The 26,385-nt window shown below is 46.3% G+C and overlaps 1 protein-coding gene across 1 annotated transcript; it reads left to right on the forward strand.

The window, feature by feature from the left end:
* Window positions 1-6,066: 6,066 nt before the first annotated feature.
* Window positions 6,067-26,258, forward strand: LOC118216647 (metalloproteinase inhibitor 2-like). The gene is made up of 5 exons (XM_035398016.1): window positions 6,067-6,555; window positions 20,011-20,111; window positions 20,957-21,065; window positions 21,501-21,625; window positions 22,408-26,258. Exons 1-5 carry the CDS (start codon window positions 6,426-6,428, stop codon window positions 22,603-22,605), a joined length of 663 nt encoding a protein of 220 aa, XP_035253907.1. The 5' UTR covers window positions 6,067-6,425; the 3' UTR covers window positions 22,606-26,258.
* Window positions 26,259-26,385: the final 127 nt, after the last annotated feature.

Here is a 26,385-nt window from a genome sequence, read left to right on the forward strand (position 1 = left end):
CAGCGCTCATCCATTATTCTTTTCCTGATACAGACGCAAGTATGTGGCAAACATTTGACAAACCATTGGTGTTGCAATTTAACTTCACAATCAATTTTCAGGAAGATCAACTTCCCCTAAATCATGAAGAAAATATACCATCAGGGTTGCAATATCACAGTTAGGCAACTAGCCTTCTACTGAAATGGTAGATTCAAGTCCCTACTGGGGTGCTGCCGGGGTCCCCTTGAGCAAAGTACGTCACCTAAGCTGCTTGCGTAAATGTCCAACTGTAAAAATAGATTGTACTTAAAATTTCCACTGATTAAGAATGTTATGTCTGCTATACGCCCAAATGTGACTCGTGAAATGAAATACGAACTCACAAGTAAAGCAAAGTACGTCATCCCACCCTAGGTCTGATAAGGACAGTGCATCGGCCAAATTGTCTTTAACTTTTGGTCACATCCTGTGGTTCCTGTGGTCAGGCTGATATAAAGAATAAACAACGTAAAAAACAAAAGTTCTCCTAGCCAAACCCCAACTTCCTCTGAGCTGGGTTTCATCTCGTTAGGACGTGCAGCATGACTGCTCTGTTTTAAAACGCTGCTGTTGTCTCGGTCTTAGCCCTCGTCCTTTCAGCGCCTCATTCCAAAAAATTACTGCCGTGTCAGGGCCGTTTTTAGATTTTAATTTCTCAAAACTCTTGATTAGGCAGCACGACCTAACGTTAATAGTCTGTGGCAGAATATTCAGTCTAGTGCTGGGGGTTGGGGGTTCCAATCCAGAGCTCAGACAGGCCCACATAAAGCTTGCTCACCCTCGCATTTAATTAAAATGTAATCATGGACTGTTTATGTCTATTTACAGCAAAGGAGGACGAGGAGTTCACCAAGGTAACATGACTCTGGCAGGGGGTGAGAAAGGGGACTGGTCAGACCTCCATCAGAGGAGGGGGGGGGTGGCTAGCTGGTGTGTGAGTGGGGTGTCGCCTCTCCGCTCAGTTTTCCAGTGCCCTCCCCATCATGTTCTAACTTACACCCGCACCGCTGTTTGATCTCTCTGGGTTGGGAGGTGGAGCTGGAGTGTGCTAGCTGGCTGGCCCCAGCTTCTGGGTGTTTGTTTTGCATTTGGGCTTGATTTGGTCACGATGGTCAGGTAGCCTGAGGGAGTTGTGGTGGGGAGGGGGGAGACTGGCGTCGTGTGGGAAAGGCAGACAGGGATGGCGCCAAAGGTTGAGGTGCGTGGGCCCCAGCTGGTATGTCCCATCCAGTAGGCCGGGCAAAAATGGAAACGTCATGGAAGCCACAAGGGTTGATTCCTGCACCCCCCCCCCCCCCCCACCCCCAGCTTTGATGGGACTGGGTGCTGAATGATGAGCCACAGGCTGACCCCCTATCCTTGAACACCCACCCCTGGCTGGGGCTCTGTCCAAATCTTACAAAAAGGTACTTGTGGCCTCAGGATAGAACTGCAGCATTTCCTGTATAACACCCAGCTGTTCATTCATCTTAGATCTTAGCTGTCTTCACCCTGCAAGAGAGACCGTGGGGTGGGTGGGATATCAAAAATACATAAAGAAACACGGCGAGGCATCATGACAGACAGATCTGTGGAATTTCATGGTGAGGAGTAGTTTTGAAGACATGGATCCATTACATTACATTACATTACAGGCATTTAGCAGACACTCTTATCCAGAGCGACTTACACAACTTTCACATAGCATTTTACATTGTATCCATTTATACAGCTGGATATATACTGAAGCAATTCCGGTTAAGTACCTTGCTCAAGGGTACAACGGCAGTGTCCTTACCTGGGAATCGAACCTGCGACCTTTCGGTTACAAGCCCAGTTCCTTACCCACTGTGCTACACTCCGTCCAATCCTTCATATGAATGACATGGATCCTTTCATCCTACCTAAAACCAGCCAGAAATCACGCTGGAGAGAGAGAGAGAGAGAGAGAGATGCCACTAACTTATTTCTTCAGGACTTGGAGCAAGAAAGCATAAGTGAGCACCCATACGTTCTACCAATCAAAGCCAAACCCTGACAGCATGGAATTTTTCACCTTGCACCTCACATGGGATCCTCCACATTTCATTCCCTCCACCCTCGCTTTCTCCCCATCCGTCAGGAGAGACTTACGCAGCAGCCGTGGAATGCCTCACCGGCGTGTTCTATCAGTGCTGCGAGATGAAAGAGGGGGTGGGTGCAATAACACTGACCGGTCACTTTGGGAATCTTGGAAAGCCCCCGGCAGACGCGGCTCCGGTCCAGACCGCCACATCAGTGAGCTGAGGGAAGGGAGGGCGGGGCACAGAGGAAGCTGAGGTGTTTGTGCGGGGGGGGGGGGGGGGGGGGGGGGGGGGGGGGGGGGGGGGGGGGGGGGGGGGGAAGCGGGCGGGCGGGCGGGTTGGCTCAGACATAGAGACCACGAGCACTGAAGCCTGCTGTGGTCACTGTACTCATGGTGGAATACTAGCCCAGAAAAAATCTGTTTCATCCTGGTGGTAGCATTTCCGTTTACGTGTTTTGATTTTATTTTTATACGCGCACACACGCACACACACACAGACACAAGGAACAGAGACATATATGTACACATGGGGAAGTGTTGATATGTGTACACACATGCTCACACATACACACACATATACACGCAACAAATACACACATACACTGCTAATATTCCCATAACCTCATAGCATGCTCAGTCAATTTCAGCCTGGGTCGATCTTATTTGCGGGACTGCCTGAAAGTGTAGATTAGCTCTCCATTAGGGTCTGAGCATTACTAAGGGAAATAGGTGCTAGGATAGCTTTTTTTGGAAGATTGGTGGTTGGAGGTAGGGAGGTTGAGTAATGGAGTGTTTGTTCATTCTGTGTCTGTGTTCTTTCAGCGGTATACTAGTGCTTATGGTCACATGGTTATTGAAGACAAAAGTAGATACTATGCAATGATGCAATATAATAAGCCCTGAAAGTAAAAACACCCCCCCCCCCACACACACACACACACACCCACACACAAACACACACATACACACATACACACATACAAAGCCAAGAAATTGGCCGGGACATTTGGAGTACCGTACATTTTTGAGGTGGAAGACATGTTGTTTGGGGAGTTAGCAGCAGTGCAGAGCACACACACCTTCACAATAGGACGTACTGTCAGAGGAACGACTGAAAAATATTTTTTTTAAATCGTGGAAAATAGCTCTCTCCCTTCTCTCTGCTTCTCCCTCGGCATAATTCACCATCTGTCCTCAGCGACTGGGGACCGCTGATGGCTGTGGAACTGCAGAGCTGCAAAATGTAAATTCCCTGGAAAAAGTTTGGAAATATTTACAGGGGAACCTGGAGGACCCACTGCTTTTGGCCAAGGATGATGTCAACGTTAGGAAGGAGGCACCCGCTGCAGATAAAAGCAATAAGATTTTTGAAGAAAATCGACTCCATCATATTCATTTTATTTATTTTTGCTCTGAAATGTTATTTTGCTTGGTGGTTTGCATCACATAGCTGGTGCTTTAAGATGTCCTTTTTCTATGGCTGGATATTTTTGCGAAAGGATTTCAGGCCTAGCTCAAGGGCACTGCTCAAACAACAAATCTTTTGCAAAAAAACGTGTTTATTTGACATTTTCACAAAAAGAACACACAATAAGGGGATGGGACTGAAAATCACCTATCCACTTTTTTTTGTCCCACAAGGGAGTTTATTGAGGGTGAACGCTCTGTCTTTCCCAATTTTCCTCTTGTCTGTTTTTCTGCTAACAATCTTGATAGTGACAGTGTCTCTATAAAAAAAACTGCTATACAACTAAATAAAATGAATTGAACTGAATTATAAGTAAGACTGATGCCAAAGGGTCACAGCATCAAACCAACAGCTTCAAGAGAAACAACCTGACCTATTGTGCAGGCTTTCCACTGATAACTGCAACACACTGAGGAAGTAAAATAATTGGACTTGATTAAATAACTGGACTGAAACATAGAACCTACTGTTTGCAGGACCAGCTCCCTATAGACACTGAGCCACACAGCTGTCCGGAGGATCATTTGTGGTCACCTACACTGCATCACTTTATATTGCCAGAGGAAAATAACATTAAATCAATATTATTCTGGAACACGAGGCCAGCTGAAAGAGACCGTGATAAGGATCTCACTTTAAGCCTAAACTCTGGATATGGCTGAGAATCAGTCCTGTAATCACAAATAGTCAAAACAGATCATCTGCATCGAAAAAAAGGAGAAAAAAGAATGAGCATCTATTGGAAGCATCGAACCAGATCACATTAATTCAATGTAATCATTTAATGCTTAAGCTGCAAAAATGCAAACAACGCAAATATATATCAGGTACATTTCATGCAAGCCAATCATGAGGAATCGCTGTCCAGAATTCATTGCCTAAATCCAACTGATTTAATCAAATTTCTTCTGTACTTATGCGTTTATGCGCAGCTGTTATTTGTATTGACACTTAAATGATGTTATGTACTGAGGTATTTTTCCAACGTAATGATGATGTGATGGCCTTTATTTATTCTGACCTGGCCAGAGACCGCCGTTGAAAATGAGCTCATTACCCAATTCTGGCACGTTTACATGAAGGTGAAAACGAATCAATGTTGATCAAAGTGAACTGCGCTTGTTAAATACATGGCTCAAATAAATAAATAAATAAATACATAAATAAATAATCTCGGTCTCTGCTAACAATACCCATCAACACTACAAATTAACTAAATGTAAAATAGTAAAATTGTTTTGTCCACTCATGAGCAAATAATTTACATTGTTCATATAATACTGTTTATCTCTCTATATGTGCCTACATGCCGTTTCTTTATTACGTCGCTTGTGAATTTATACAGGTAATCCAACAGGGGAGCTTCTCGGGGACAGGACTTTGTAAAAAGTTCTGAGGCAAATTAAATGTTATGTTATTGGTTGACTGGTCAATTGATTGACTGAAGCAGGTTGTCTTTCTCTCCCCCTTTTATTCATGCCTCATGCTTTCTGCATTCTCTCTTCTTTTCTCTGCTTCTGTGCCCTGTGATCCCCCCCCCCCCCCCCCCCCCCCCCCCCCCCCCCCCCCCCCCCCGTGTGCCCTGCTGAGTCTTAGTGGATCTCCATAGCTACTGAAGTGGCATGGTCAAATCAAAAAATCAAATCAGACCCTGTCTGCATTCAGTTTTTGCTGTAGACGCATACACAGACGTATTCGTTTACGTAGGCACATTCATTTACATTCCAGTATTTCACAATCACTCTTATGCAGAGCAACTTTCAAAGCTTTTCTTGCATCCGTTTATTTTCCTGAAGCAAAGGACACGACTTTGCTCAACGGCGCAACATCAGTGCCCCACCTATACAGTAAAATGTTTAGCGTTACATCAAGTCTTACAGAGTACATATGGTCCTATTCTGGTCCCAACCGCATTCATATGTAGCCTACTCTGCAAGAGGTTAATTAACACTGATCATTTTAGTGTGTAGGAATCAAACCTGCAACATCGGGATTACAATCGTAGTCCCCAAATGGGCTGGTCGGTGGCCCCTGAGTCCTATGAGAATTTGGTTGGAATTTCAGAAAGGGACACCGGGGATCTAATGCATTGCGCGTCTTACCACAGAGGGTAAAACGAGGGTCTGGGTCAAGTGTGCAAATAACACTCAAATATAAGAAATAACATAATACGTTATAAATGAAAGGTTTGCTTTCCACAAATACGAGTCACTCTTGTCAAAGCCACGGTGTTCGACAGCTATTTATTTTGAATAATTTTGGTAGGGTAAATTGTGTTGAGGGATCAATCGACGGACCGGACCGTGAGCGCCTGACCCAGGAATTATTTTATAGCCCATTTGGGCGGCTGACCCGAAACCGAAGAAAAGGCACCGGCCCAGTAGTCTACCTTGTAGACAAGAAATAGCCGTGGCAGACAGATGCGGAGCAGCGTAGCTCAGTGAACGGCAGGACCTTTCCCAATCGAGGGGAGGGGGTGGGGGGGGAGGGGGGGGAAGGGGTGGAGTTCTGACATACAGCCATAAAAACGGAGACACATCTGAGCAAAGAGACAACAGACCCTGGAAAGGTTGTGGCAAAAAGGGCACCGGAGACTCCAAGGCTCAAACATTAGCGCAGGTCTAAATTCAAACCTATTTTCAAGGTCCGTTCTGCTGGATTTCCGAAATAGAATTTGCCAGACAGCTCGACTCCGCCAACTCACGCAGGAGCGCAGCAACTTCGATCTTTTTTTTTTTTTTTTTTGCTCAGCGTTATTTTTTACAAAGCCACCGTGGCGTTATAGAGCAGAGGTTCACCTTTCCAAGCAAATCGCAATTATAGCTACATTAAAACGTGAATAGATTTTTAAAGAAGAACAACAGCAACAACAAGAAGAGAAACAAGGCGAAAATGACTTGCATAGTTAGTAGGCTGTTTGCCACTGTGACGGTGTTGCTTCTGTGGCGGGTGGAGGAGATCGCAGAAGCATGCAGCTGCTCCCCTGTGCACCCACAGCAGGCTTTTTGCAATGCAGATGTTGGTAAGCAAAACCTCTACGTTTTCAAACAGTTGAGACCTTTTTGTTACATCGTTAAATGTTATCACAACGGTAAGTTGTATTACTATGTGGGCTATCATCTCAGATAGCTGCGTGTTTTCCAACATTCAGGAGCCTGAATGATTTCACATTTTGCATGCCGGAGACGAAACCACGAAATAAATGACACAAATTACATTTCAGGAGTAGAAACTGAAAAAACGGAGAAAAAACAAACACTGCTTGGATTTCAATAAGAACAGGTCTTTGCGGATAAGCCTATCTGTAGGCTAAATATCATACCTTACTAATCAGATAAATTAACAGGTAACGATAGCCTACAGCAAGCCTACAACAGTTTATTTATTCTTAGGAAAGGAGCATCACCGCTGCGTTGTAATGTTGCCATACAGAAATCGGCATGGCCCAACATTCTGCTAGCTGTATTAAAGCCACCTGTATGCAATATCATCGTAGGAGAAGAGGTTGTGGCGATGCTGTAGCCTGTTCGTCGTTTAGGCTATTTACTCCAGAACACTACAGAAGGGGGGGAACGCGGTGTCAAAATATGAGACTACCCGACAAAATTTCCGCTGTAGCAGTAGTCTACACATTTAGGCTACTGCTACATGTGAGGCGGTGATCTCTGTGCTATGTGTGTCCGCTACTGCTAGTACTTCATGGCATCACGGATAAAGGCTATGACATGTTCTAGGAAGGCGCTTGGATGAGTCCCACTCTCTGTCGTAGCTACAGACTGTAGCTTGCAAGTCTACAGAAGACTCTAGAAAGTTTCCGAATCTATTTTCACACTGTCTCCGTTATCACAGAAGCCCAGCGCATACACATAGGCCGTAGTGCGTTTACGGATATGAATTAATGTCATGAATTGCATAAATATTATTCGTGCATTTTTTTTTTCATCTTGTATTTAGTAGGTGTTTTGTATTTTCTGGTCTTAGGAATGACTCTTTCGGGCCTGTGCTGCAGAGTGCACCACTGTAATTAGTTTGCATCCTAGTGGGCTGTTGTTGTTGCGAATTTCCCTCCCTCACGTGCTTCCTCATCCTTTCCTCACGTGCTCACTTTTAGATAAAATTTTATGAATGTTTGAAAAACAGTGCTGAATGTGATATGTATTAATATTAGGATTATTGCATATTATTACATTTATATTAATATGACATGCATAGTATATATTCAAATGGTAATTGTGGTAATTATATATTAATATTTATATAGCTAATATAAATCACCCGTAAATGTTTTACCTAAGCATATTTAATAATAAGTTTGTTAGGATACAATGCATTTGGACCTGTTGCTCTACATAATCTGATTCAATCACACAACCACTTGACTTACTGAATGTGGTTCAGTATTGTTAAGGCAGGGTTTCATTTTGTGTGTGTGTGTGTGCACGCATCCATACCACCCCTCCACATCATGCAGGAGGTAGAAGATGGCTGAGATTTGTTTATCAGTCTCATAGTCTGGCCCCGTAAAAATGTCCCAGTTTCTGGCTCTGCCCCCCTTCCTCTCCCTCCTTCCCTCTCTTTTGCAGCGTCAGGCAAACCCAACATCCTGTCGGTCTGTTTTCCTCTCTCTCTTGGTTTTCTTTCTTCTTTTTTTGGCCCTGAAGCACGGGTGTGGGACCCTGTCTCACTCCCTAGATACGCGCCCTCTTTAAAAATAGTTGGGGAGGGGGGGGGGAACTTGTAATAGCTTTAAAATTCCTATCCTATGCCCCCCCTCCCCCCAGACAAAGTTAAATTAACTCACAGGGGAAGATTAGCATGAAGGCGTTCCTTCACGGACATTCTGCATTCTAGTTTAAAACCTCTTCTCTCCTCGCTGCACAGATGCTGGGAACTTGCAAGCGCACCGGTCGGTTTTTACATGGTGAAGGGTTTCAGGTTTTTGTCCATCAGCAGTTGAGTTCAGTGAAAAAAGTGAGCAGGGGAATCTGAGGAGCTTAAAGGCAGGGGAAAGTTGGACAGTGAACAGTAAGTCTGTGTTCCTTCATCCCCCAGCGTTTGAGAACTCTGAGCAAGATAGCCCCCATCTGATCAAGCCACATCCGTGCGACGTCTCTGCTGTTTTTTATGGTTTATGACATCACAATAGCCATTTGGAAATCCTCAAGTTGGTTTGCTTGTCATCACATTGTGATGTCACAAACCATCCTTTCTGAGTAGAAGCCTTGTGAAAGTGGGCTTTGAACACTGGATTCATGGTCATTTCAGGTTCAAATCCCTGCTGGCTGAACAGACTGTACCCAGAGGCCATGAAAACCTCTGCCAGCATGAGCCATACAGCTGAGCCATAATCATTTTACAAGTTATGCATTTTTTACCATAAAACCCAAAATTCCAGCCATGAATTATCCATCATGGCATCAAGACCTGTATTACAGTTAAACATAGAAATGCTTTACAAAAGTCAGTCATAATACTTATTTGCCTGAATTAGTAATTAATTGAAGGCGAACCACTCCCTCTCAACCAACACCTATCTATCTATCTATCTATCTATCTATCTATCTATCTATCTATCTATCTATCTATCTATCTATCTATCTATCTATCTATCTATCTATCTATCTATCTATCTATCTATCTATCTATCTATCTATCTATCTATCTATCTATCTATCTATCTATCTATCTATCTATCTATCTATCTATCTATCTATCTATCTATCTATCTATCTATCTATCTATCTATCTATCTATCTATCTATCTATCTATCTATCTATCTATCTATCTATCTATCTATCTATCTATCTATCTATCTATCTATCTATCTATCTATCTATCCTTAATTTCTCTCTCCACTCTTCCTTTCTCTTTCTTCACACTTCTGTACTTCTTTCTCTGCTATCCTTTTCAGTTACTTTTCTCTCCTTTCTCTCAATTTCCCTCACTCTCTCTCACTATCTTCTATCCATCTTTCTCACTCTTCTGTCCCTTTCTCTCACTCTTCTGTCTTCTCTCTCTCCCTCTCTCTCTCTCTTTCTCTCTCTCTCTCACTCTCTCGATCTCTGTTTTCCCTTTCTGTCTGTTCTTTGTGGCTCAGATCGCTAACTGAGTTCTGAAAGTCTGGTCAGCCCTCCAGCAGAAAGGTCTGAAGTATCACAGGAATGCTGCGATGGGTCAGGCCCCGCCCTGTGTGGCTCCGCCCCCCTGTGCAGACTCCATTCAGCAGGACGGCGCTGAGTGGCCGAAGTTAATCCAGATGCTGACACAGCTGGAGCCGCACCTCTTGTTTTTTGGAACATATTTCCAGTGGGCCCATTGCTTGTCATTTAAAAAAAAAAAAACCTATTGTACTGAAGATTAAAGAGCTTGTTTTTCTGAGCTCAGCGATAAAGAGAATAGAGAAAGAAGAATGGGGGGAGGCTTTATAATAGAAATGAAGTGTTCATTAAACATGAATACTATTGAGGTTCGGAAAATGACCTGTATCCTTGTCAACTTCACTGAGTAAATGTATTACAGATATATACAGTATTTTACCCTACATATTGATCTCTGCTAATCAACTGTATGATAATAACTATGTATATTTATATAAATGAAATTAATCGTATAGTAATATCCCAGATTTGTGAATACTTTTGAATATGGTCTCTATGACAGTGACAGTTGGGTGTTTTCCCTGTGTCTTCATTCAGTTTCATTCAGAGCTGGCAGTTTTTGGGAGAGGTCTTAACTGTGGGGGTGGATAATACAGTAAGCAGTGGGGAGTCTGTGGGCTGATTGAACAGGCAGGGGTCCCGCATGGCCCGGGAGCAGGGCTGGCCGTCGAAATCGCGAGAGAATTCTAAGGTGCGTTTCCCCTGTGAACGGGTGGCGGCGGCCTGTCTGTGGCTGGGTGGTACAGGAGCTGCGCCCGCCCCGGAGGTGTCCGGGTAGGCGTCCCCTAGTAGGGCACAGGGTGTCCCGCGTTGTGATCAGCGAGCATCCGGCTGTTTTCAGGGACAGTGGGTAAGAAGTGCGCTCACGAGAGCTCCGTCCCTCTTCCCGCCGTCTGATTCGCCCGCGACCGAGCGGCCACGTGAAAGCGCCTTCTCTTCTCGGTTTTGTTTACTAGGGGCTGCCGCTCCGAGCTCCGCGTCGTGTACAAACACATGCTAATGAGCGAGGCCAAACAGCCACGAGTTTGTTTCTCACAGATCCTGTAACATACTGCCCTGTTTGTTGGAAGGTTTTTTTTTTTTTTTTTCCGTCTTCTTGTGTGTGCTGGATGGGCCTGCGGTCTGTACAGCAGTTTCCTCGTTAGGAGGTCACTCATTTCCCCCCTCTGTGCATTTCCATAGCTCCGTGGTGTGTGTGTGTGTGTGTGTGTGTATGTGTATATGTGCTTTCTCTTTCAGGAGCCTAGAAAGTGGGGTTGCAGAGTATACAGTAGTTGTGCGTTCGTAATGAAATTAAGTCATCACTGATGACAAAAGAAGGCAAAATAGCGGTTTTTCCTTCACGTTGTTTTTTTTCTTTTCTTGGGGGGGTGGTGTGTCACGGTTTGTGTTCGTGCAACTGCCAAAAGGTGTGGCCATTGCTCAAACAAAGTTTGCACATAAAATTTGCACACTTTCTCAGCACGAGTTCCAGGATATGGTGTGTTGAAATCTGCATTGTGAAAAAAGCTCAGCAGGTTTTGGCTTCTGATTGGCTCAGCTGTTGTACCTGATCCTGATCCACAACATGTGCACCCTCTCTTTGTGCTGCTGTAATGTTTCAGAGCATTTCTTTTGACTGGGACATGTGCTCTGTGAATAAACATAAATGTTAAATAATTTAAAAATGGCAGCTGTGCCCCTCTCCAGTAACGAGGCCCCGTCCATATCCTTGAAAGTACAGGGCCGAAATGCAGTGAAGGAAGTGGAAGGGGCTGAAGGTTTTCTCAAGTCTGGATTGAAACCATGTGTGTGTGTGCTGTACCCTGGCTCAGGCCTTCTGAGTCAGACTGTCTCTTTGAGGCCAGGACGATAATATCTTTAACATCCTGCCCCTGTTGTGTGTGTGTGTGTGTGTGTGTGTGTACGTGCACGTGCGTGTGTGTGTTTGTGTGTGTGTGTGTGTGTGTGCGTGTGGGGGTGTGTGTGTGTGTCGTGACTCAGCACAGACCTGCAGACACGGGTTGAGTGAATTGAACACCTGTCTCTCCATGTGAGGAGCATTTTCTAGGCTGGGTATTGCAGGTACATACCTATGGCCTCTGGGACACTGTGCATTGAGGAAGAATTGGGGTTTGGGGGTTATTTTCACTGCTGCTTTGTTTTTGCAACTGAAGGCTGCACAACTTGTGCAGCTTTTGCTGACAGACTGCAGGAGCCTGATCATGGCGAGGCAAGGAGCTCCCTGCTTATTGAAACCCTCCCTCCCTGGCCAGTGCTGGCCAATCGGATGCCACGCTGCAGGCCACAGTCAGGTTTCAGGTCCACACTTTGTGGCATTTGTCTCGAAACTGGGGAGTGTCTTAGCAGAACACACCCCTCCTTCATACTGAATATTTTCAGCAGCAGATCATCATCAACTCAAGACTGTTATGACTTTCTTCTTTGTCTGAACTCGTATTTTGACTGGTAGGGTTTAGACCACTGAACTGCATGAGAACTGGAATAGATTGCTCTTATCTGTGAGGTTAGGAACATTCAGTTGTAATAGATTTCAGGTGGCTGGTAGTCTACATTTCAGGTTTCACATGCAGCCAAGGGCATTGCAGTTGGACGGCTGTGTTGGCAGCAGTGTAACCGATCTTCATATTTAGCCATTTTCCTGTCTGATGCTCTTTTTGGAGGGTGACGTGCACCGCTCATTTAACGCTTCACACAGCAGGATGTTGCACTGAAGCAGACCAGCTTCTCTTGGAGGGGGGCGACAGCTGTGCCCTTCCTGGGATTCGAACGTGCAGCCTCCTGGTCACCTGACCCCTCATTCCTCTCCCCTCCCCTCCTGCACGGCGCGCTTGGACGTGCGCGCTTCTGGTCGCGCGTCGGTAGCGCTTTCCGGCGCTAGGTCGGACAAACAGCCTCCGTCTTACGGCATGGCGGGTAAAAGGGGGGGGGGGGGGGACTTGTGAAACGGCCTTTGTTTTTCAGGTCTGGGAGAGGAAGGCTGACTAAACGGCGCGGATTTCTGCCCAGAGACAGCGCTGCGCGCAGGGGAAGCAGATGAGGCACTGAAGATAAACACCCCTCGTGGGTTGAGTGCAGCAGATGTGCTGGCAGAGAGACGGTGTCGGGGCGGCGGAGTGGACTGGGGCTCCTGGAGCAGACGCTGCCCCTGTGGGCCTGTTTATCACATCCAGCCATTTGCCAGCTTGAGGTTTTTTTTTTCTTGTTTTTTTTTTTTTTTTTTGGGGGGCGGGGAGGTGGGGGGTGGAGTGGGGAGAAGGGGGCTGTGGTTTCTGTCTGGCTTTCTCCTCCTGCATGGTGAGAATAGGGTGAGGTGAAGCAGGGAGTGAGATGGGAGGCGGGGCTCTGAAGTGAAGGGGGTGGAGTTTTGGGCGGGGGCCGCGAAGCCCTGGGTTTGGGCTGGGTATGTGAGCCGACGCGGGCACAGTCGAGGGCGGGGCCTGTTTGCTCGAATGGCTGGAGTCGTGTCTTTGTGTGTGTCTGTAAAAAGGCAGTTGTTTTTTCCCATGTTCCTCCAGCATGAGGCCCCTTGCTGGGACACGGTTGTTTTGACTGCTGACGCGCTTGTGTGAGGAGACTCCACAATGCAGCTTTTTTTTCGTTTGTTTTAATCGGTCCAGACGGGTACATCGTGAACCTGTTTTCATTCCTTTCCCGGTTTCGGCAGCACCTCGTAGCACACTGTAGAAATTCTCAGTCTCCTGTCGCCTTGACTGGAGTCCAGTTCTTATCAAGACTGGAACCGTTGCATGAGCAATGCCATCCTGGCTGTGCTGTTGGTGACGGGGGTGTGTGTGTGTTATGACTTGTCTGCGAGTTGCTGTGTCACAAGGCAGGGCCTCGCATTTATGAGGTGTTCTGAGAAGCGCCTTGAGATGGCACCGCGGGGACGTTATGTTGCGATTTAGTGATAGGCTGCTTTAATTTGCAATACAACATGTTTTGACGTGCACTGTGTGTGCGTGTGTGTGTGTGTGTGTGTTTGTGTGTGTTTGTGTGTGCTCTAAGAGTAAATCTTTTTCTGTAGCTAGTGTTGCTCGCAGTAAACTATTGAATTTGCGTAAATAATCATTCAGTTGCACTGCACAAGAGTGTCTGCTAAATAGGTGCAGTATAATTTAATTTGTATTCATGTACACTACACGGCCAAAAGTATGTGGACACCCAACATAAAATGATGGGCATGTGGACGCAGTAAAATGTACACTGTTAATTCAACTCTAACAGTGTTCGTTCAACTCTTAACAGATAACATTTAGTCCCGCTCTGGAATGAGGGACCAAATGTAATCTGTTAATAGTTGAACTAACACTGTCAGAATTAAATTAACACTGGACCATAGGATTACATTTATACTCCAGTCTATACAAACACACATAATAATTATTTATCACGTTATATCAGTGGACCCGGGGTCTGCCATGTTTGCCACTGGCTGATTGCTGTAACTGTGACAGCTGAAAAGTGGACAGGTTCGAGCTGTCGCAGTGCTTCCTGTCTCTGAGGTAACCTGAGCTCTCAACCCACCGTCGGCCGCCGGGGGGGGCGGGGGGGGGTGACGCATGCCAGCCTGACGGCCCGCTCCCCGCTCACTTCCTGTTTTTGGGGCGCAGGCCCGCCGAGAAACGCAGGCTGCTCGGGTGAACCGCGGCGACCGTCTGCACCGCCCGCCACGCAGCCGCACGTGTGTCTCAGCGTTAGTCAGGGCAGCACGGAGGGGATTTCCAGCGACTTGAGCTCCGAGCTGTGGAGCAGCTGTGACCTCTGACCTCTGACCTCTCCGCCCCCTGCCACTCCTTACGAGAGGGCGCGGGCCGTAGCTGAAAAGCCTCCTCCTGTGTCTCTCCTGACCGGATGCTGGCATTAAACCGTGTTTTGCAGTGCCAGAGCCTCAGACCCGCTCAGCACAGGAGACACCACTGTAGCTTTGGTCAGGGGGAGAATTGGGAGGCTGTGGGGCTCATGTGCAGGGTCCAGCCGAAGATGGACAAAGTGGTCACTGTGCGCGGGACGCCCACATCTCCTCTGGTCAGATGCCTCTGGGCATGCCGTCACTGCGAAGGATGGTTTCCGGGAGAAGATGAGCTGGATTGTTTTATTTTTGGGTGGGCGTCTTTGTGTTGTAGAGGGGGGGGGGGGAGGGCGCTGAATGACTGTTGTGTCTGACCGCTTCCCGTAAGGCTGGGGTCCGCTGGTCTACACCGCGCCGCCCCCCCCCCCCCCCCCCGGGGGCTAAGCGCGTAACGTGCGCTGGCGAAACGGTGCTGTCTGAGAAGGCGGGGACGGTGCGCCCGCTTCTCACGCCCGCCCCGACCGCAGGGCGTGGCCGCACTCTTCTGTGGCGAGGGTGGCATTTTGGGTCGGGAATGCCAGCGCGGGGAACAGCACAGGCTGGACCGCTGGTACTACCATCTGTGGGTGTGAAAATTCCAAAGTCACTTTGCTCGGAAGACCGGGATGGATGGTGGTTGGGGCGGGGGGGGGTTATAATTTTTTGCAGATTTTGATAAAAAATGATAGCTCATCATGCTAAATATTATATTTAAACTTATTCCATCCTGCCCATCCACAATGGACTTTCAAAATGAAGTTCGCTGCATGGTCACTGCCAGTTTTGAACTACAGTATCTTTTTGATATTCAAATGTTTACATTCCCATTACCTAACAGGTCGATACCTGTTTCTGCAGCAAGGGTGTGTTTCTCCAAGGTGTGATGTGAGCTTCAGATGGGAGACATCTGGCGGCGAGGGGGGGGGGGTGTGTGAAATGAACACAGGGGGTGGGCAATGAAATTGTGAAATTTGAAAAGGCCCTGATGAAGTCAGAGGCTCACTGAGCTTTTCTTAAGAGTCGCAGAACTGAGAACTACAGGAGAGTGAATCTTGCGCTGTCACCAGGGAGTGCTTCTCGATGCGGGGAGCGATAGACGGAATGTGCGGGACCTGAGGACGTGGTGATTGGCTGACTGTGGGCCAGCGGGCCAGTGAGGAGACGCGGTGATTGGCCGATTGTGGGCCAGTGGGGAGATGCAGTCCCGTGAGTGGCCTGTTCTTCTCATCAGGTTACACATTCCTTATCAGGCCTGCTGGAAAGCATCTCGTGACCTGCCTGAAAAGCAGGGCCTTTGCCATATTGTTCGGGGGAAAGAGATTGCTCAAGCTCAGGAAAAGAGGGATTACCAACCCCATGCAGCCCAGTGAGTTCGACCGCTGACTGTCCGCCTGTTTACTGTCCCACGCTCCAGTGCTCTGACGTTTACGGCTGTTATGTGCTCCGGCTTCACCCTGGAATGGGTCGTTTAAAATGGAAACCTTTGAGAAATTCAGTAAAAGGGCTGTGTGTGTTTGTGTGTGTGTGTGAGAGAGAGATAGAGAGAGAGAGAGAGAGTTATAGTGAATGCAGTGGAGCTGGCAGTGTGAGGAACCAGTGGTTTTTTTTTCTCCTGTCTGGGATAGGCCGTGCCATGCCATGCCATGCCATGTCGTGCTGTACCCGCGCACCAGGAGGCTGGGGGAGGGACAGGAGCCCTGCTGCTTGTCTGGGCTCTTTGTTCATTTTTAGAGCAGTAAACGCCCCGCCGTCGCATTTCTTCCATGCGTTAAGGAGAGGCCTAGCTTGCAGAAAAAAAAAACGTTCCCTGTGCGGTTGTGCATTTCAGTGCACGTGCCTTTTCCCCTGTGTTATGTCTGCTGGTACTATCCAGCTGCTCATATTTTCCAGGCATCTCGAGCCCCCTGCTGGCTATGCATGATGTCACGAGTGTAGCTCCGCCCACCAGAGCTTGTGCCCCCCCCCCCCACACACACACAACAACTTCACGCTCGCGCACACACACCAGTAACACGCATGCCACCGCAATTACCCTGTAGAGTCCATCGCTTTTGTGTCCCCCGTTTCTGTCCTATATTCGCTATCTGCTGCACTCTTTCTTTGTTCTCCCTTCCCGTTCTCACCCCCATTCGCCATCTCTCGCTCTCTCTCCTCCCCCTGGCTGTCTCCTCTCCCCCCTCGGTGTCCTGTAAAACCCCCTTTTTGACGGGCCGCGTGGTCGCTGGCGCAGGGAGAGGACGCGCTGGCTGAGCTCCCGCCGTGCCGTTAGCCGCTAAAGCCAGCCGCTGCCCTGCCTGTGAGGCGAGCGGCAGCAGACAAAGCCGCCGCAAATGAGCTGGGCTGTGCTGGGGATCAGGAAAAGCAACGGAGCGCCAATCTGGAGGATAACTTTTACTGTGTGTGTGTGTGTGTGTGTGTGTGTTTGTGTGTGCGTGCATGTGTGTGTGCTTGTGCGTGTGTGTATTTGTGTGCTTGTGCGTGTGTGTGTGTCCGAGTTTCTGTGTGTGTGTGTGTGTGTTTATGTGTGTGTGTCTATGTTTCTTTGTGTGTGTGTGTTTGTGTGCATGTATGTGTGCGTGTGTGTGTGTGTGTGTGAGGGGGTGGCTTCGGTGGGGTGACAGTGTGTCACGCGCAGATAATGTCTGTTTTCATGGAGCTCCATCTGTTTGCCATTAACCCAGTCTTGGAGTGAGAGTGGGCTGGGGGGAGGGGTCGAGGTTTGGGCTGTGAGTACCAGCTGTGTGAATCAGACAGAGTCATGTGTTCAGGCAGGGTGTGGTGTTCCTCAAAGAGTACGAAGGTATCGCAGGCACTGGGTTGCACAGCGCTCAGTTGGGCCTGGGTTGCGGGGGGGGTGTGGGGGGGTTGGCAAGGTACTTCAACATTTTGGTTGCCAGGTAAAAAATTAAAAAGTTCCCAGAGGCACAGAAGGAAAATGGAAAGCTCGGCGTAAAGTATGATCTGTCCCAAAAGCTCCCTGGGAGCAGTGCTGCACGGAATCGCTGCTTTCTATATGATGTTGATTGGCTGGTGTACAGGGAATTGTGAATTGGAGGAACGTGAGCCATCTAGATCCTGTCTAATAGATCTGCGTGTCATTGATCTCAACAAGCTAAAAAATGAATGCAAATAATATCTTATTCTTGTGCACACATAATCATTTTTCAAAAATGATCCTGCCCACAGTCTTGATTTGGCTGACACCGAAGGAGGGTGGGGGAGCCCGGATTTTTAACGGGGCAGCGCCGAGCCGTGCGTTTTTGGACGATAGGCGTGCCTTGCATTGGCAGAAGTACTCAGTGCTCAGTGGCTTTTCCATAGTCAGGCCACCGGCCGCATGGAGCCAAAACCCTGTGCAAGTTCATGCCGAAAGCCTTGAATCATGGACCTCTGGCCTGTTTGCCTGTCCACTGCTGGACGTCGGAGATTCCAACGCCACTCCAGACCCCTCCCGTACAGCACCTCCCGCACTTGGTGGGAACATCACGCTCCCGTCGAAAACGACGGCTACCTCAGTATTTTGCTAAGAAACTACCTTTAATAAGGCTTGACCACAGTTGTGCCTTCATACACAAGCTGGTCTGGTTGAGGAGCACAGGGATTGGGGGGGTGGGGGGGTGGGGGGGGGGGGGGTGGAAATATACAGGCTCGAGACACCAAGAAGTGACTGTGGAAAAACAGGAAACACAGCCATACGCTAGCGCACCCATGGAAATTGGTGTCATGACCGCATGTTGACCATGTGACTGTATGGGGGTGATGCTTAAATCCATGGAGTGCTGATGAGTGACCATGAAGAGCAGCAGTGTAGGGGTCAGGGAAGTGGGAGCAGCACCTTTAGAAAAGGTGCTTGACCTGAATTCCAGTAGAAATCCACCTGCAGAAATGGATAGATGCGTAAATGTATTATTATTATTATTATTTTTTTAAAAGGGAAAACTTTCAGATTTGATTACGTGGAACATGGTTGCGTGTGCGTGCGCGTCTGTGGACAGTGCTGAAGACGAAGCTCGTGTGGGGCTGGTAGTGTTTTCTGATTGCAGACGCAGCACTTTGCGTTCGCGCTGAAAGAGGCTTCAGCTGAATTTGGCTCTGACTGAGGGATTTTTCCTCTCTCCCTTTCCCTCCTCTCTCGCTCTCCCTCTCTCTTCCCTTTTCTTTAGTCCTTGGCCAGTTCTTCTGAAATTCCCTGATTCAGGCTTTCTGAGAGAGAAAAAATGGCAGGAAAAGGAGGGGGGTGGGGGGGGGGGGGTTTGTGAGGTGACGGCGCCTCCGCCCTGCATAACCAAGGAGGAGCAGCAGCGGGAGGTGGCCGTACCTCCTGGGGGAGGTGTGGAGGTGGGGGCGAGCTACAGGAGACTGCTGACCTACCGACTTTTTCGACAGGGAGGGGCAGCTCCCACAATGCCCTGAGAAAGTGCAGCCAGAGGAGCTAATGGAACTCTTGCGTGATCTCTCGTTCATGAACACCTTGCACCTGAACAAACTGCAGACCTAGCACTCCATAACAGACCCACGCGCTTTGAGTTAACGCACAGGCCCACCCACTTTGAGTTAACATGGATACTGACAGGCATGCTTTGAGTTAACATGGATACTGACAGACATGCTTTGAGTTAACATGGATACTGACAGACGTGCTTCGAGTTAACATGGATACTGACAGGCAGGCCCTGATTTAACATTGATACTGGTGGGCAGGCTTTGATTTAACATCAATACATACACACCAACTGGGTTTGAGTTTAGATTCATCCCAAACTGTCAAGGGAAAATGCAGTTACAGAAGCAGACTGTGAATAGAGACACACACGTGCACATACACACACACACACGCACTGTGAATAGACTTATACGTACGCATGGGCATGTGTGTGTATGTGTACGTACAAGTACACACACACACGCACACACTTACACACACAGAATGTGAATCAAGACCCAGACTGAAGACAGTCACTGACTCTGGATACAGAGACAGACCCACTCTGTCTGTAGTGGCACAAAACCAGACTGTGAACAGACGCAGCTAAAGAGCCATATGGTGTGAATTATGGGGGAGGGCAATATAGACCCAAACTGTGAATTATGCTGGAGAGAGCTGGTGGAAGGAGCCAGCTTGTTTTGCTGATACTGCACACAGTCAGCTGTAAGACCTGGCCTTATACTAATGTAGATTGATGTATCACATACACTAAGAAACCAGTGGGAGCCAGATTGATATAAGAACTGCTGTAGCTTAAGTTAGAGTTAGAGATAAAATATGGAGTCATGGATTGTGTATGAGAGCACAGGAAAATATTAAAGGAAACAGATTAATATTTCAGCAAGCTGAAAAGTGCCATATTGATCTGTGTGACCTTGTGACATCTTTGTCCGTCAATGCATTGGTCTGTTATTGGAAACTGATGAATCAATGTCTGTGTGGCTCTTGTGATTGGCCTGGATGTAGAGACTGATTGTGGGCATGTCTGTTTCTCCCATCAGTCATCAGGGCCAAGATGGTTGGAAGGAAAGAGGTGGATTCTGGGAACGACATCTACGGCAATCCCATCAAGAGAATCCAGTATGACATCAAACAGATCAAGGTAAAATGCCCAAAAATCTCTTTTACTCACTCACACACTCAACGCCAGGATTGATTGACTAAATGATTGGTTGATTGATTGATCGATTGATTGGACACAGTGGCACCAAACTATAACACTGTAAATTCCACGTTTTGGAAGTTTGACTATGTTTTTTAATGTTAGAGCTTTTTTAGTGTTACTTTTGCCTGTTGCCTGTCTACTGATTAGCTGCTTATTGATTGCTGTTACCTGCTATGTGTTTCTATATGATGACTGTGTTATTGTATTGATATAACTGTGTGTGTGTGTGTCTGTGTGTGTGTGTGGGTCAGTGTAGTTTTGTTTTCATATATGCTCATGTGATTATTTATTTCTTGTACTTTTACCCTCTTCTGCTCGCCCTCAAGAGGCTTTTTGTCAGACTGTCATTGTAAATTTGAATCTGTTCTTAACTGGCCTGCCTGGCAAAGTAAAGATGAAATACATTTTTTTTTAAATAAAAAGAATGAGTAGATGGCATTAAACTCTATAGAGCCAGCTGGAACAAAGGAGTCTAAGCAAGGCGTCAGTCTTCAGGAAGACTCTTATGAATAAGTCTGCCTGTCCTTATAAGAGGGGCAGTAGCTTACCTGCTTACCTTTCCTGTATCCTTACCCCAGGTATTAGAACATTGGGGCACAGAGAGATGGAACTGATACAGGATCAGCTGTCTGTGTCCAGACCTCTCCACAGCTATTACAGTACTGAGGGAGAGAGGCATTAAACTGATCCAGGATCAGCACACTGTGTTCTATCTATGTTCTATATCATGTTGTCATGCTGCTGTGATTGTGACCTGTGCATTTTTCTGCCCTCTTTGCCAGATGTTCAAAGGCCCAGACCGGGACATTGAGGTCATCTTTACCGCCCCCTCCTCAGCAGTGTGTGGGGTCACCATGGACACCAATGGAAAGAAGGAGTATCTCATCACAGGTAAGGCTTAAATTTCACCAGGAGCACTTTATCAAAGGCCCGGCCAACACTGTGTCCATAGTAACACCACTGCACTTCCTCTATCACTGGTGATGGGAGACAGGGTTTGTGAAGTGGTAATGTCTGGCTACTCATTCGGATTATTAACACTCATTGTAACTTTGTTTCGTTCAATGCCAGGTCCCCATTTTGATCTCATTGGGGTCTTTCTGGTTAAATACAGGGTGAATAGGCTAAATTGCAGTATGATGTCAGTCACTCCCCCTTTGGGGCTGGCCATGCTGTAGCCAAGGAGACGGGCGAGGCCCTCCAGCAGCAGTTGCCGTGGCGTTTCCGTGGCGTTTCCGTTTGTCCTCGCCCAAGCGCGTTTGACCTGAAACCCCCGCCCCTGCCTAAACCCCACACCACTCACTTCTGTCCCGCCCCGCCTCGCAGGCAAGACGGAGGCCGATGGGTCCATGCACGTGACCCTGTGTGATTTCATCACCCCGTGGGAGACCATGAGCCCCACGCAGAAGAAGAGCCTGAGCCAGCGATACCAAATGGGCTGCGACTGCAAGGTGAGGCCGACCCGGGAGGTCATGGGCTTTAATCCTAACCCCGTCCCTGGGGAATCCTAACAAATGCAATGCCTCAGTAAACTGGGAAATGGCAGTGTAAAGTCTCCAGAGGTTCTCTAAAAAAATAATCAGTGGCTTACGTTTACTTTCATTTTCTGCACGGTAAAATGTTCAGTGTTAAATCAACTCTTGCAGAGTACATATGGTCCTACTCTGTTCCCTAATGGACTTGTATGTATTCCGTCAGAGTTGAATTAACACTGTACATGTTACTGTGTGGAAAGTATCTAACCCAGTGAGGGAGTGTTTGTAGACAAGAAGCACACAGGATGTTCATGGCCATTATTTATAGATGGTTGATATGGTCATCTGAACACTTCCTGGGTGTGAGTTCCTCACAGAATCTCTCTCTGTGGGGCACACTGGTAATGAGTCTCTGACATGTCCTCTCTGCCACACCCCTCCTGCACCCTGCCTTTCTGCCTGTTCATATCCGTGTGCATCTCTCTGCCCATCCCCCTCTCCCTCCATCCCTACCCATCACTTTCTCAACTTCTTGCCCATCCCTCTTTCTCTACTTCCTGTATATCTCTTTCTTCCCTGCTGTCTTTCCTCTTTATTTCCCTGGCTTTCCCTCCATCTTGCTTTCTCTCACTCACTCTTTCCTGTGTGCTCATCCCTCTTTCTCCTCATTTCTATTTCCCTTGTTGCCAACCTCTCCCTCCTTGGCTCTCTCTCACCCTCCCTCCCCGCCTCTCTTTCTCCCTCTTTCACATCCCCAGATCACTCGATGTCCCTCCATCCCATGCACGATCAATAGCCCGGAGGAGTGCTTGTGGACAGACTGGGTGATGGAGAAGAGCATCAGTGGTCGCCAGGCCAACCACTACGCCTGCATCAAGAGGAGCGATGGCTCCTGCGCCTGGTACCGTGGGGTCGCACCGCCCAAGAAAGAGTTCATGGACATTGAGGACCCCTAATCCTATCCAGCTGCCCACTGCAGAGCCCGCATAGAAATGCCTGTATTAATAGAATAAATAAAAATAAAAAAACAAGCAGACAAACACAAAAAGAATAATGTTATGATAAAAAAACACAATTAAAGTAACCGTTGATATGGACATAGAACATGCAACACAAATAGACTGGGTGAGTGATGATGTCACTTCCTGGAATAGGCTGGCAGCAGGAAACATTGTCAACGCTGTGAATAGAGCACTTTCTGCCCCAAAAAGCTCTTAACCTTCTTCTTTTTTTTTTTTTTTTTTTAAAAGAAAGAAAAATAAGCACATTAAAATTTCCTGGTAAACATCTGTCGTGTAGTTTCCTGGTAAACATCTGTCTTGTAGTTCATTTTCAGTCACAGTCCAAAGCGAAGGGGTTGTCAGACCTCTCTGAAGCCTAAATGAAAGGTAAATTCAGAGTATTTCCCATTGCTCGTAACCATGCTATAACAATTGGCAAGGCAGGCCTTCCCAAGCCATTTTGTCACGTCTTTTGTGAATGAGTAAAGAGGTGTAAGGGTGAGCAACAAGGGGAAAATCTGAAGCCAAAGCTGAAAGGATGCCTCTGTTTAGACCTGTCCTGTGGTTATAAACCCGATAGGAAACGCCCTGAGCATTTCTGTTGTGAACAGTAGACCAATTAGTAATGTCGTAATCCATGTGAGACGTAAAGTAGACAGGAATTTTGAAGCACCGAAATGAATGCCGTAAAGGATGAGTGTTGGACTATGAATGGACTGTGAGCCAGACATGAGGAAGATAGACACATGATCTTTCTTTAAAATACATAAGGGACCTGAATTTGTTTTTGATTTGTAATTGACAATGTTCCCTTGTTTCATTAAGGATCATCTGCCAACAGATTGCTTTATCATTTTAATTGTGCCCAATATTGTATCATTGTAATGCCCCTGAGTATGTCACATTGTATCATTATAGCAAGAAAGAATATACACAAAATCCCAACTAATTTTAACTGACAGTACTTAGCTGTAACTTAAGTTGTAGAGTGTGAAAAATTCTCTCAGATGCAATGGGGTGATTTTTTTCATTTAAAATGGCATGCTACCGAAACAGAAGACGGGATAATTCTCTAATAAAGGTCATTTCTCTGCATCCGACTGCTTGTAGCTCATCAGATGTCACTGAATGAGTCAGTAAATTTGTGGTGACCCTTGGGAATGCGACCAACTCTACAGCTGCCTAATCAAAATGTAAACGGAAATAACAAGGAATATGGTTAGGAGCCCCTTGTTAGTTCTTAGTGTTTTCTGTCACTGTACTATCATTGCTGATATGGCTGTTACTTAAATTATACAGACACTTTCTGAAAACATAGTCAAAAAACGGCTTAATCTTAGATATCCACTGATGCCCAAACCTTAAGAGTGCCAAATTCATATCGCTGTTCTCCAGCGTGTGAAAGCTGCTGTCACTGTGAGGACAAGTAACCAGAATAAAAAAGAAGGTAATCGGCATTTTGGTGATGGGTCTGACCTTTAGCCTTTCTGAGTCCCGTATGTGACGTCTCACTTGTCCAGTCTATGATGTTTCCATGGAGAAATGGAGACCATTTCTTGTGGTCACTGTTTCCTTCCTAATTGATTAATAATATTGGTTAGATCTAGACTTGTACTCCCCCTGAAAAAGAAACATCCAAAACAGGAGAGGACTGAGTCCTCTCTTTGCTTCATATTTTTTTGGTTTTGTAGCTTCTTCTTTATAGTACTTGATATAACTTTCCATTGGTTTTCTATCCTGATTGTATTTTGTATTGCCATTGCTATAAGGTGTGTATACTGTTTTTTTTCCATTGTATTTTGTTTTTTTTTTCTTCAAAATCTTTTTTTTTTTTGTGTTATCCCCAGTTGAGGGTTTAGAGATTGCTAGGTGTTAGGTGAGACATAACACTTACAGTCCCCTTGAGAGGTGGAGTTTACATAATTATTTGAACTGCCGTAATTTTCAGACAAAGGCCATGTCTGAATCAGCGCAGTGCCTACTATTGAGTATGCCAGTTGAATACAAGTTGTATATAACTTGTATACTCAATAGTAGGCAAGTGTGCTGATTTGGAAACAGCCATAATCAGGGGAAAGATTCCAGTTCCTGGAGGGTTAGTGCTCATGCAGTATTCCTTTCCACAATTTTCCTGTGACTTAATTAGTTAATTAGTACTATATTTACATCGCCAAATTCCCCTAAAATATGTTGCACTAAAATGTATGTTGTGTATAGGGCACATATATAACCTAGATGCAATTAATTTTTTTCAAAAATTGAAAAGAAAATATTTTGTAAATTTGATTGGGCCTAATTAAGTATTTAAGAGCACAGATGATAAAAATGCCCATAGCACACCTCTGCTTGTAAACACTGCAACCAAAAATAAACTCTTTACAATCAAAGTATTGACCGAGTTTGGATAACACAGACACTGGTACGGTACTAACTATGCGTCTTATTAATTTCCTTAATGAACCAAAAAATTGGTGGAGCTACAGTATAATGTGCTGCCAATGTCTCATTGCTTGGAACCTACCGTAGTGTTTTGCTATTGTCCTGTGAGTGGTATGTAGGAGTCTGCGATTGATATCACTTGGATGGTGGAAAAGCATCACTCTCACATCATTAGCATCTGTATTTTACAAATGTGTATATATGGCTTGTTTTGCTTGGTGGTGGACAGTGGATGGTGGGAGGTTGAATGTGTGGGCACAGGGGTGTGCAGTGGCTGGCAGAGGCCCAGGTGCTAGAAGCCAGATCTCCCAACGATGCGTGTGCCTGAGCTAGGTCATGTGACAGTTCACATCACTCCCTCCATGGGGTGAAAGGGATTGTGGGACTGGTTTGTCCTGTCACTGCAACCCAATTTGACACCACTATAGGAACTATAGGACACCCCCCCCCCCCAACAGGCATACTAAAATTCAACTCCTGAGAGGCCAAAGTTACACTGACCAGCAGAATCTGTGCAATGGGTTGTGCTACAGATAATGGATGCTTTCAATTAACTCAGCAAAGTTTGGTCATCAAGAGTTGTGAAAATTTCTTCCCTTCTATAAACAATTGAGAGCTAACAGCTGAGATTGAGCAGGCTAGCAGTGCATCTCCTGCTCCTCATGGCTGAATAGTGAAATGCATCTAAATGTGCCCCGTTAGTGACTCTGTAGAGGAAACAGTCTCAACCACCCCCCACCCCACCCCCATGTATGCTCTTTGAATCTTACTCTCTTCCAAATGAAACGCATCTTTTTTTAGAGCTAATGAAATGTTAAAAACTATAGAAAAACAATCAAATGAAACGTTTACATGTTTTCGTACTCTTCATGCTCTTGCAAGAATTATATATATTGGAAAATGCAAATGTAATTTAAAAATGGGTAAATCCGTGTTTTTATTTTATATGCCATTTTCTTGTATACTATGTTTTTTAGTGTTTTTTTATTAGTCTTTGTCTCTCAAGCGTTTTGAGTAGTGTGTGAGACTTGTGCTGGAACCACATGAGACTAGCTGTGTAGTGAGATCCAGACTATGCATGTCTTTAATGTTTTGTATAATTAATATGTGGATGTTCAGTCAATTGACGAAATATACAGTATTACCAAATAAAAATTTAGAGTAACACACACTGTTTGGTCTGTTTACCTAACGCCGTTTCTCATAAATCGTTATGTACACAATAGTAATGAAATATGTAGAAACATATCTGCATAATCTTACAAATCTGTCTCCACACACTGCTTTCCTAAAGCA

This window comes from Anguilla anguilla, chromosome 17 (genome assembly GCF_013347855.1).
Source record: "Anguilla anguilla isolate fAngAng1 chromosome 17, fAngAng1.pri, whole genome shotgun sequence".
NCBI lineage: Eukaryota > Metazoa > Chordata > Actinopteri > Anguilliformes > Anguillidae > Anguilla > Anguilla anguilla.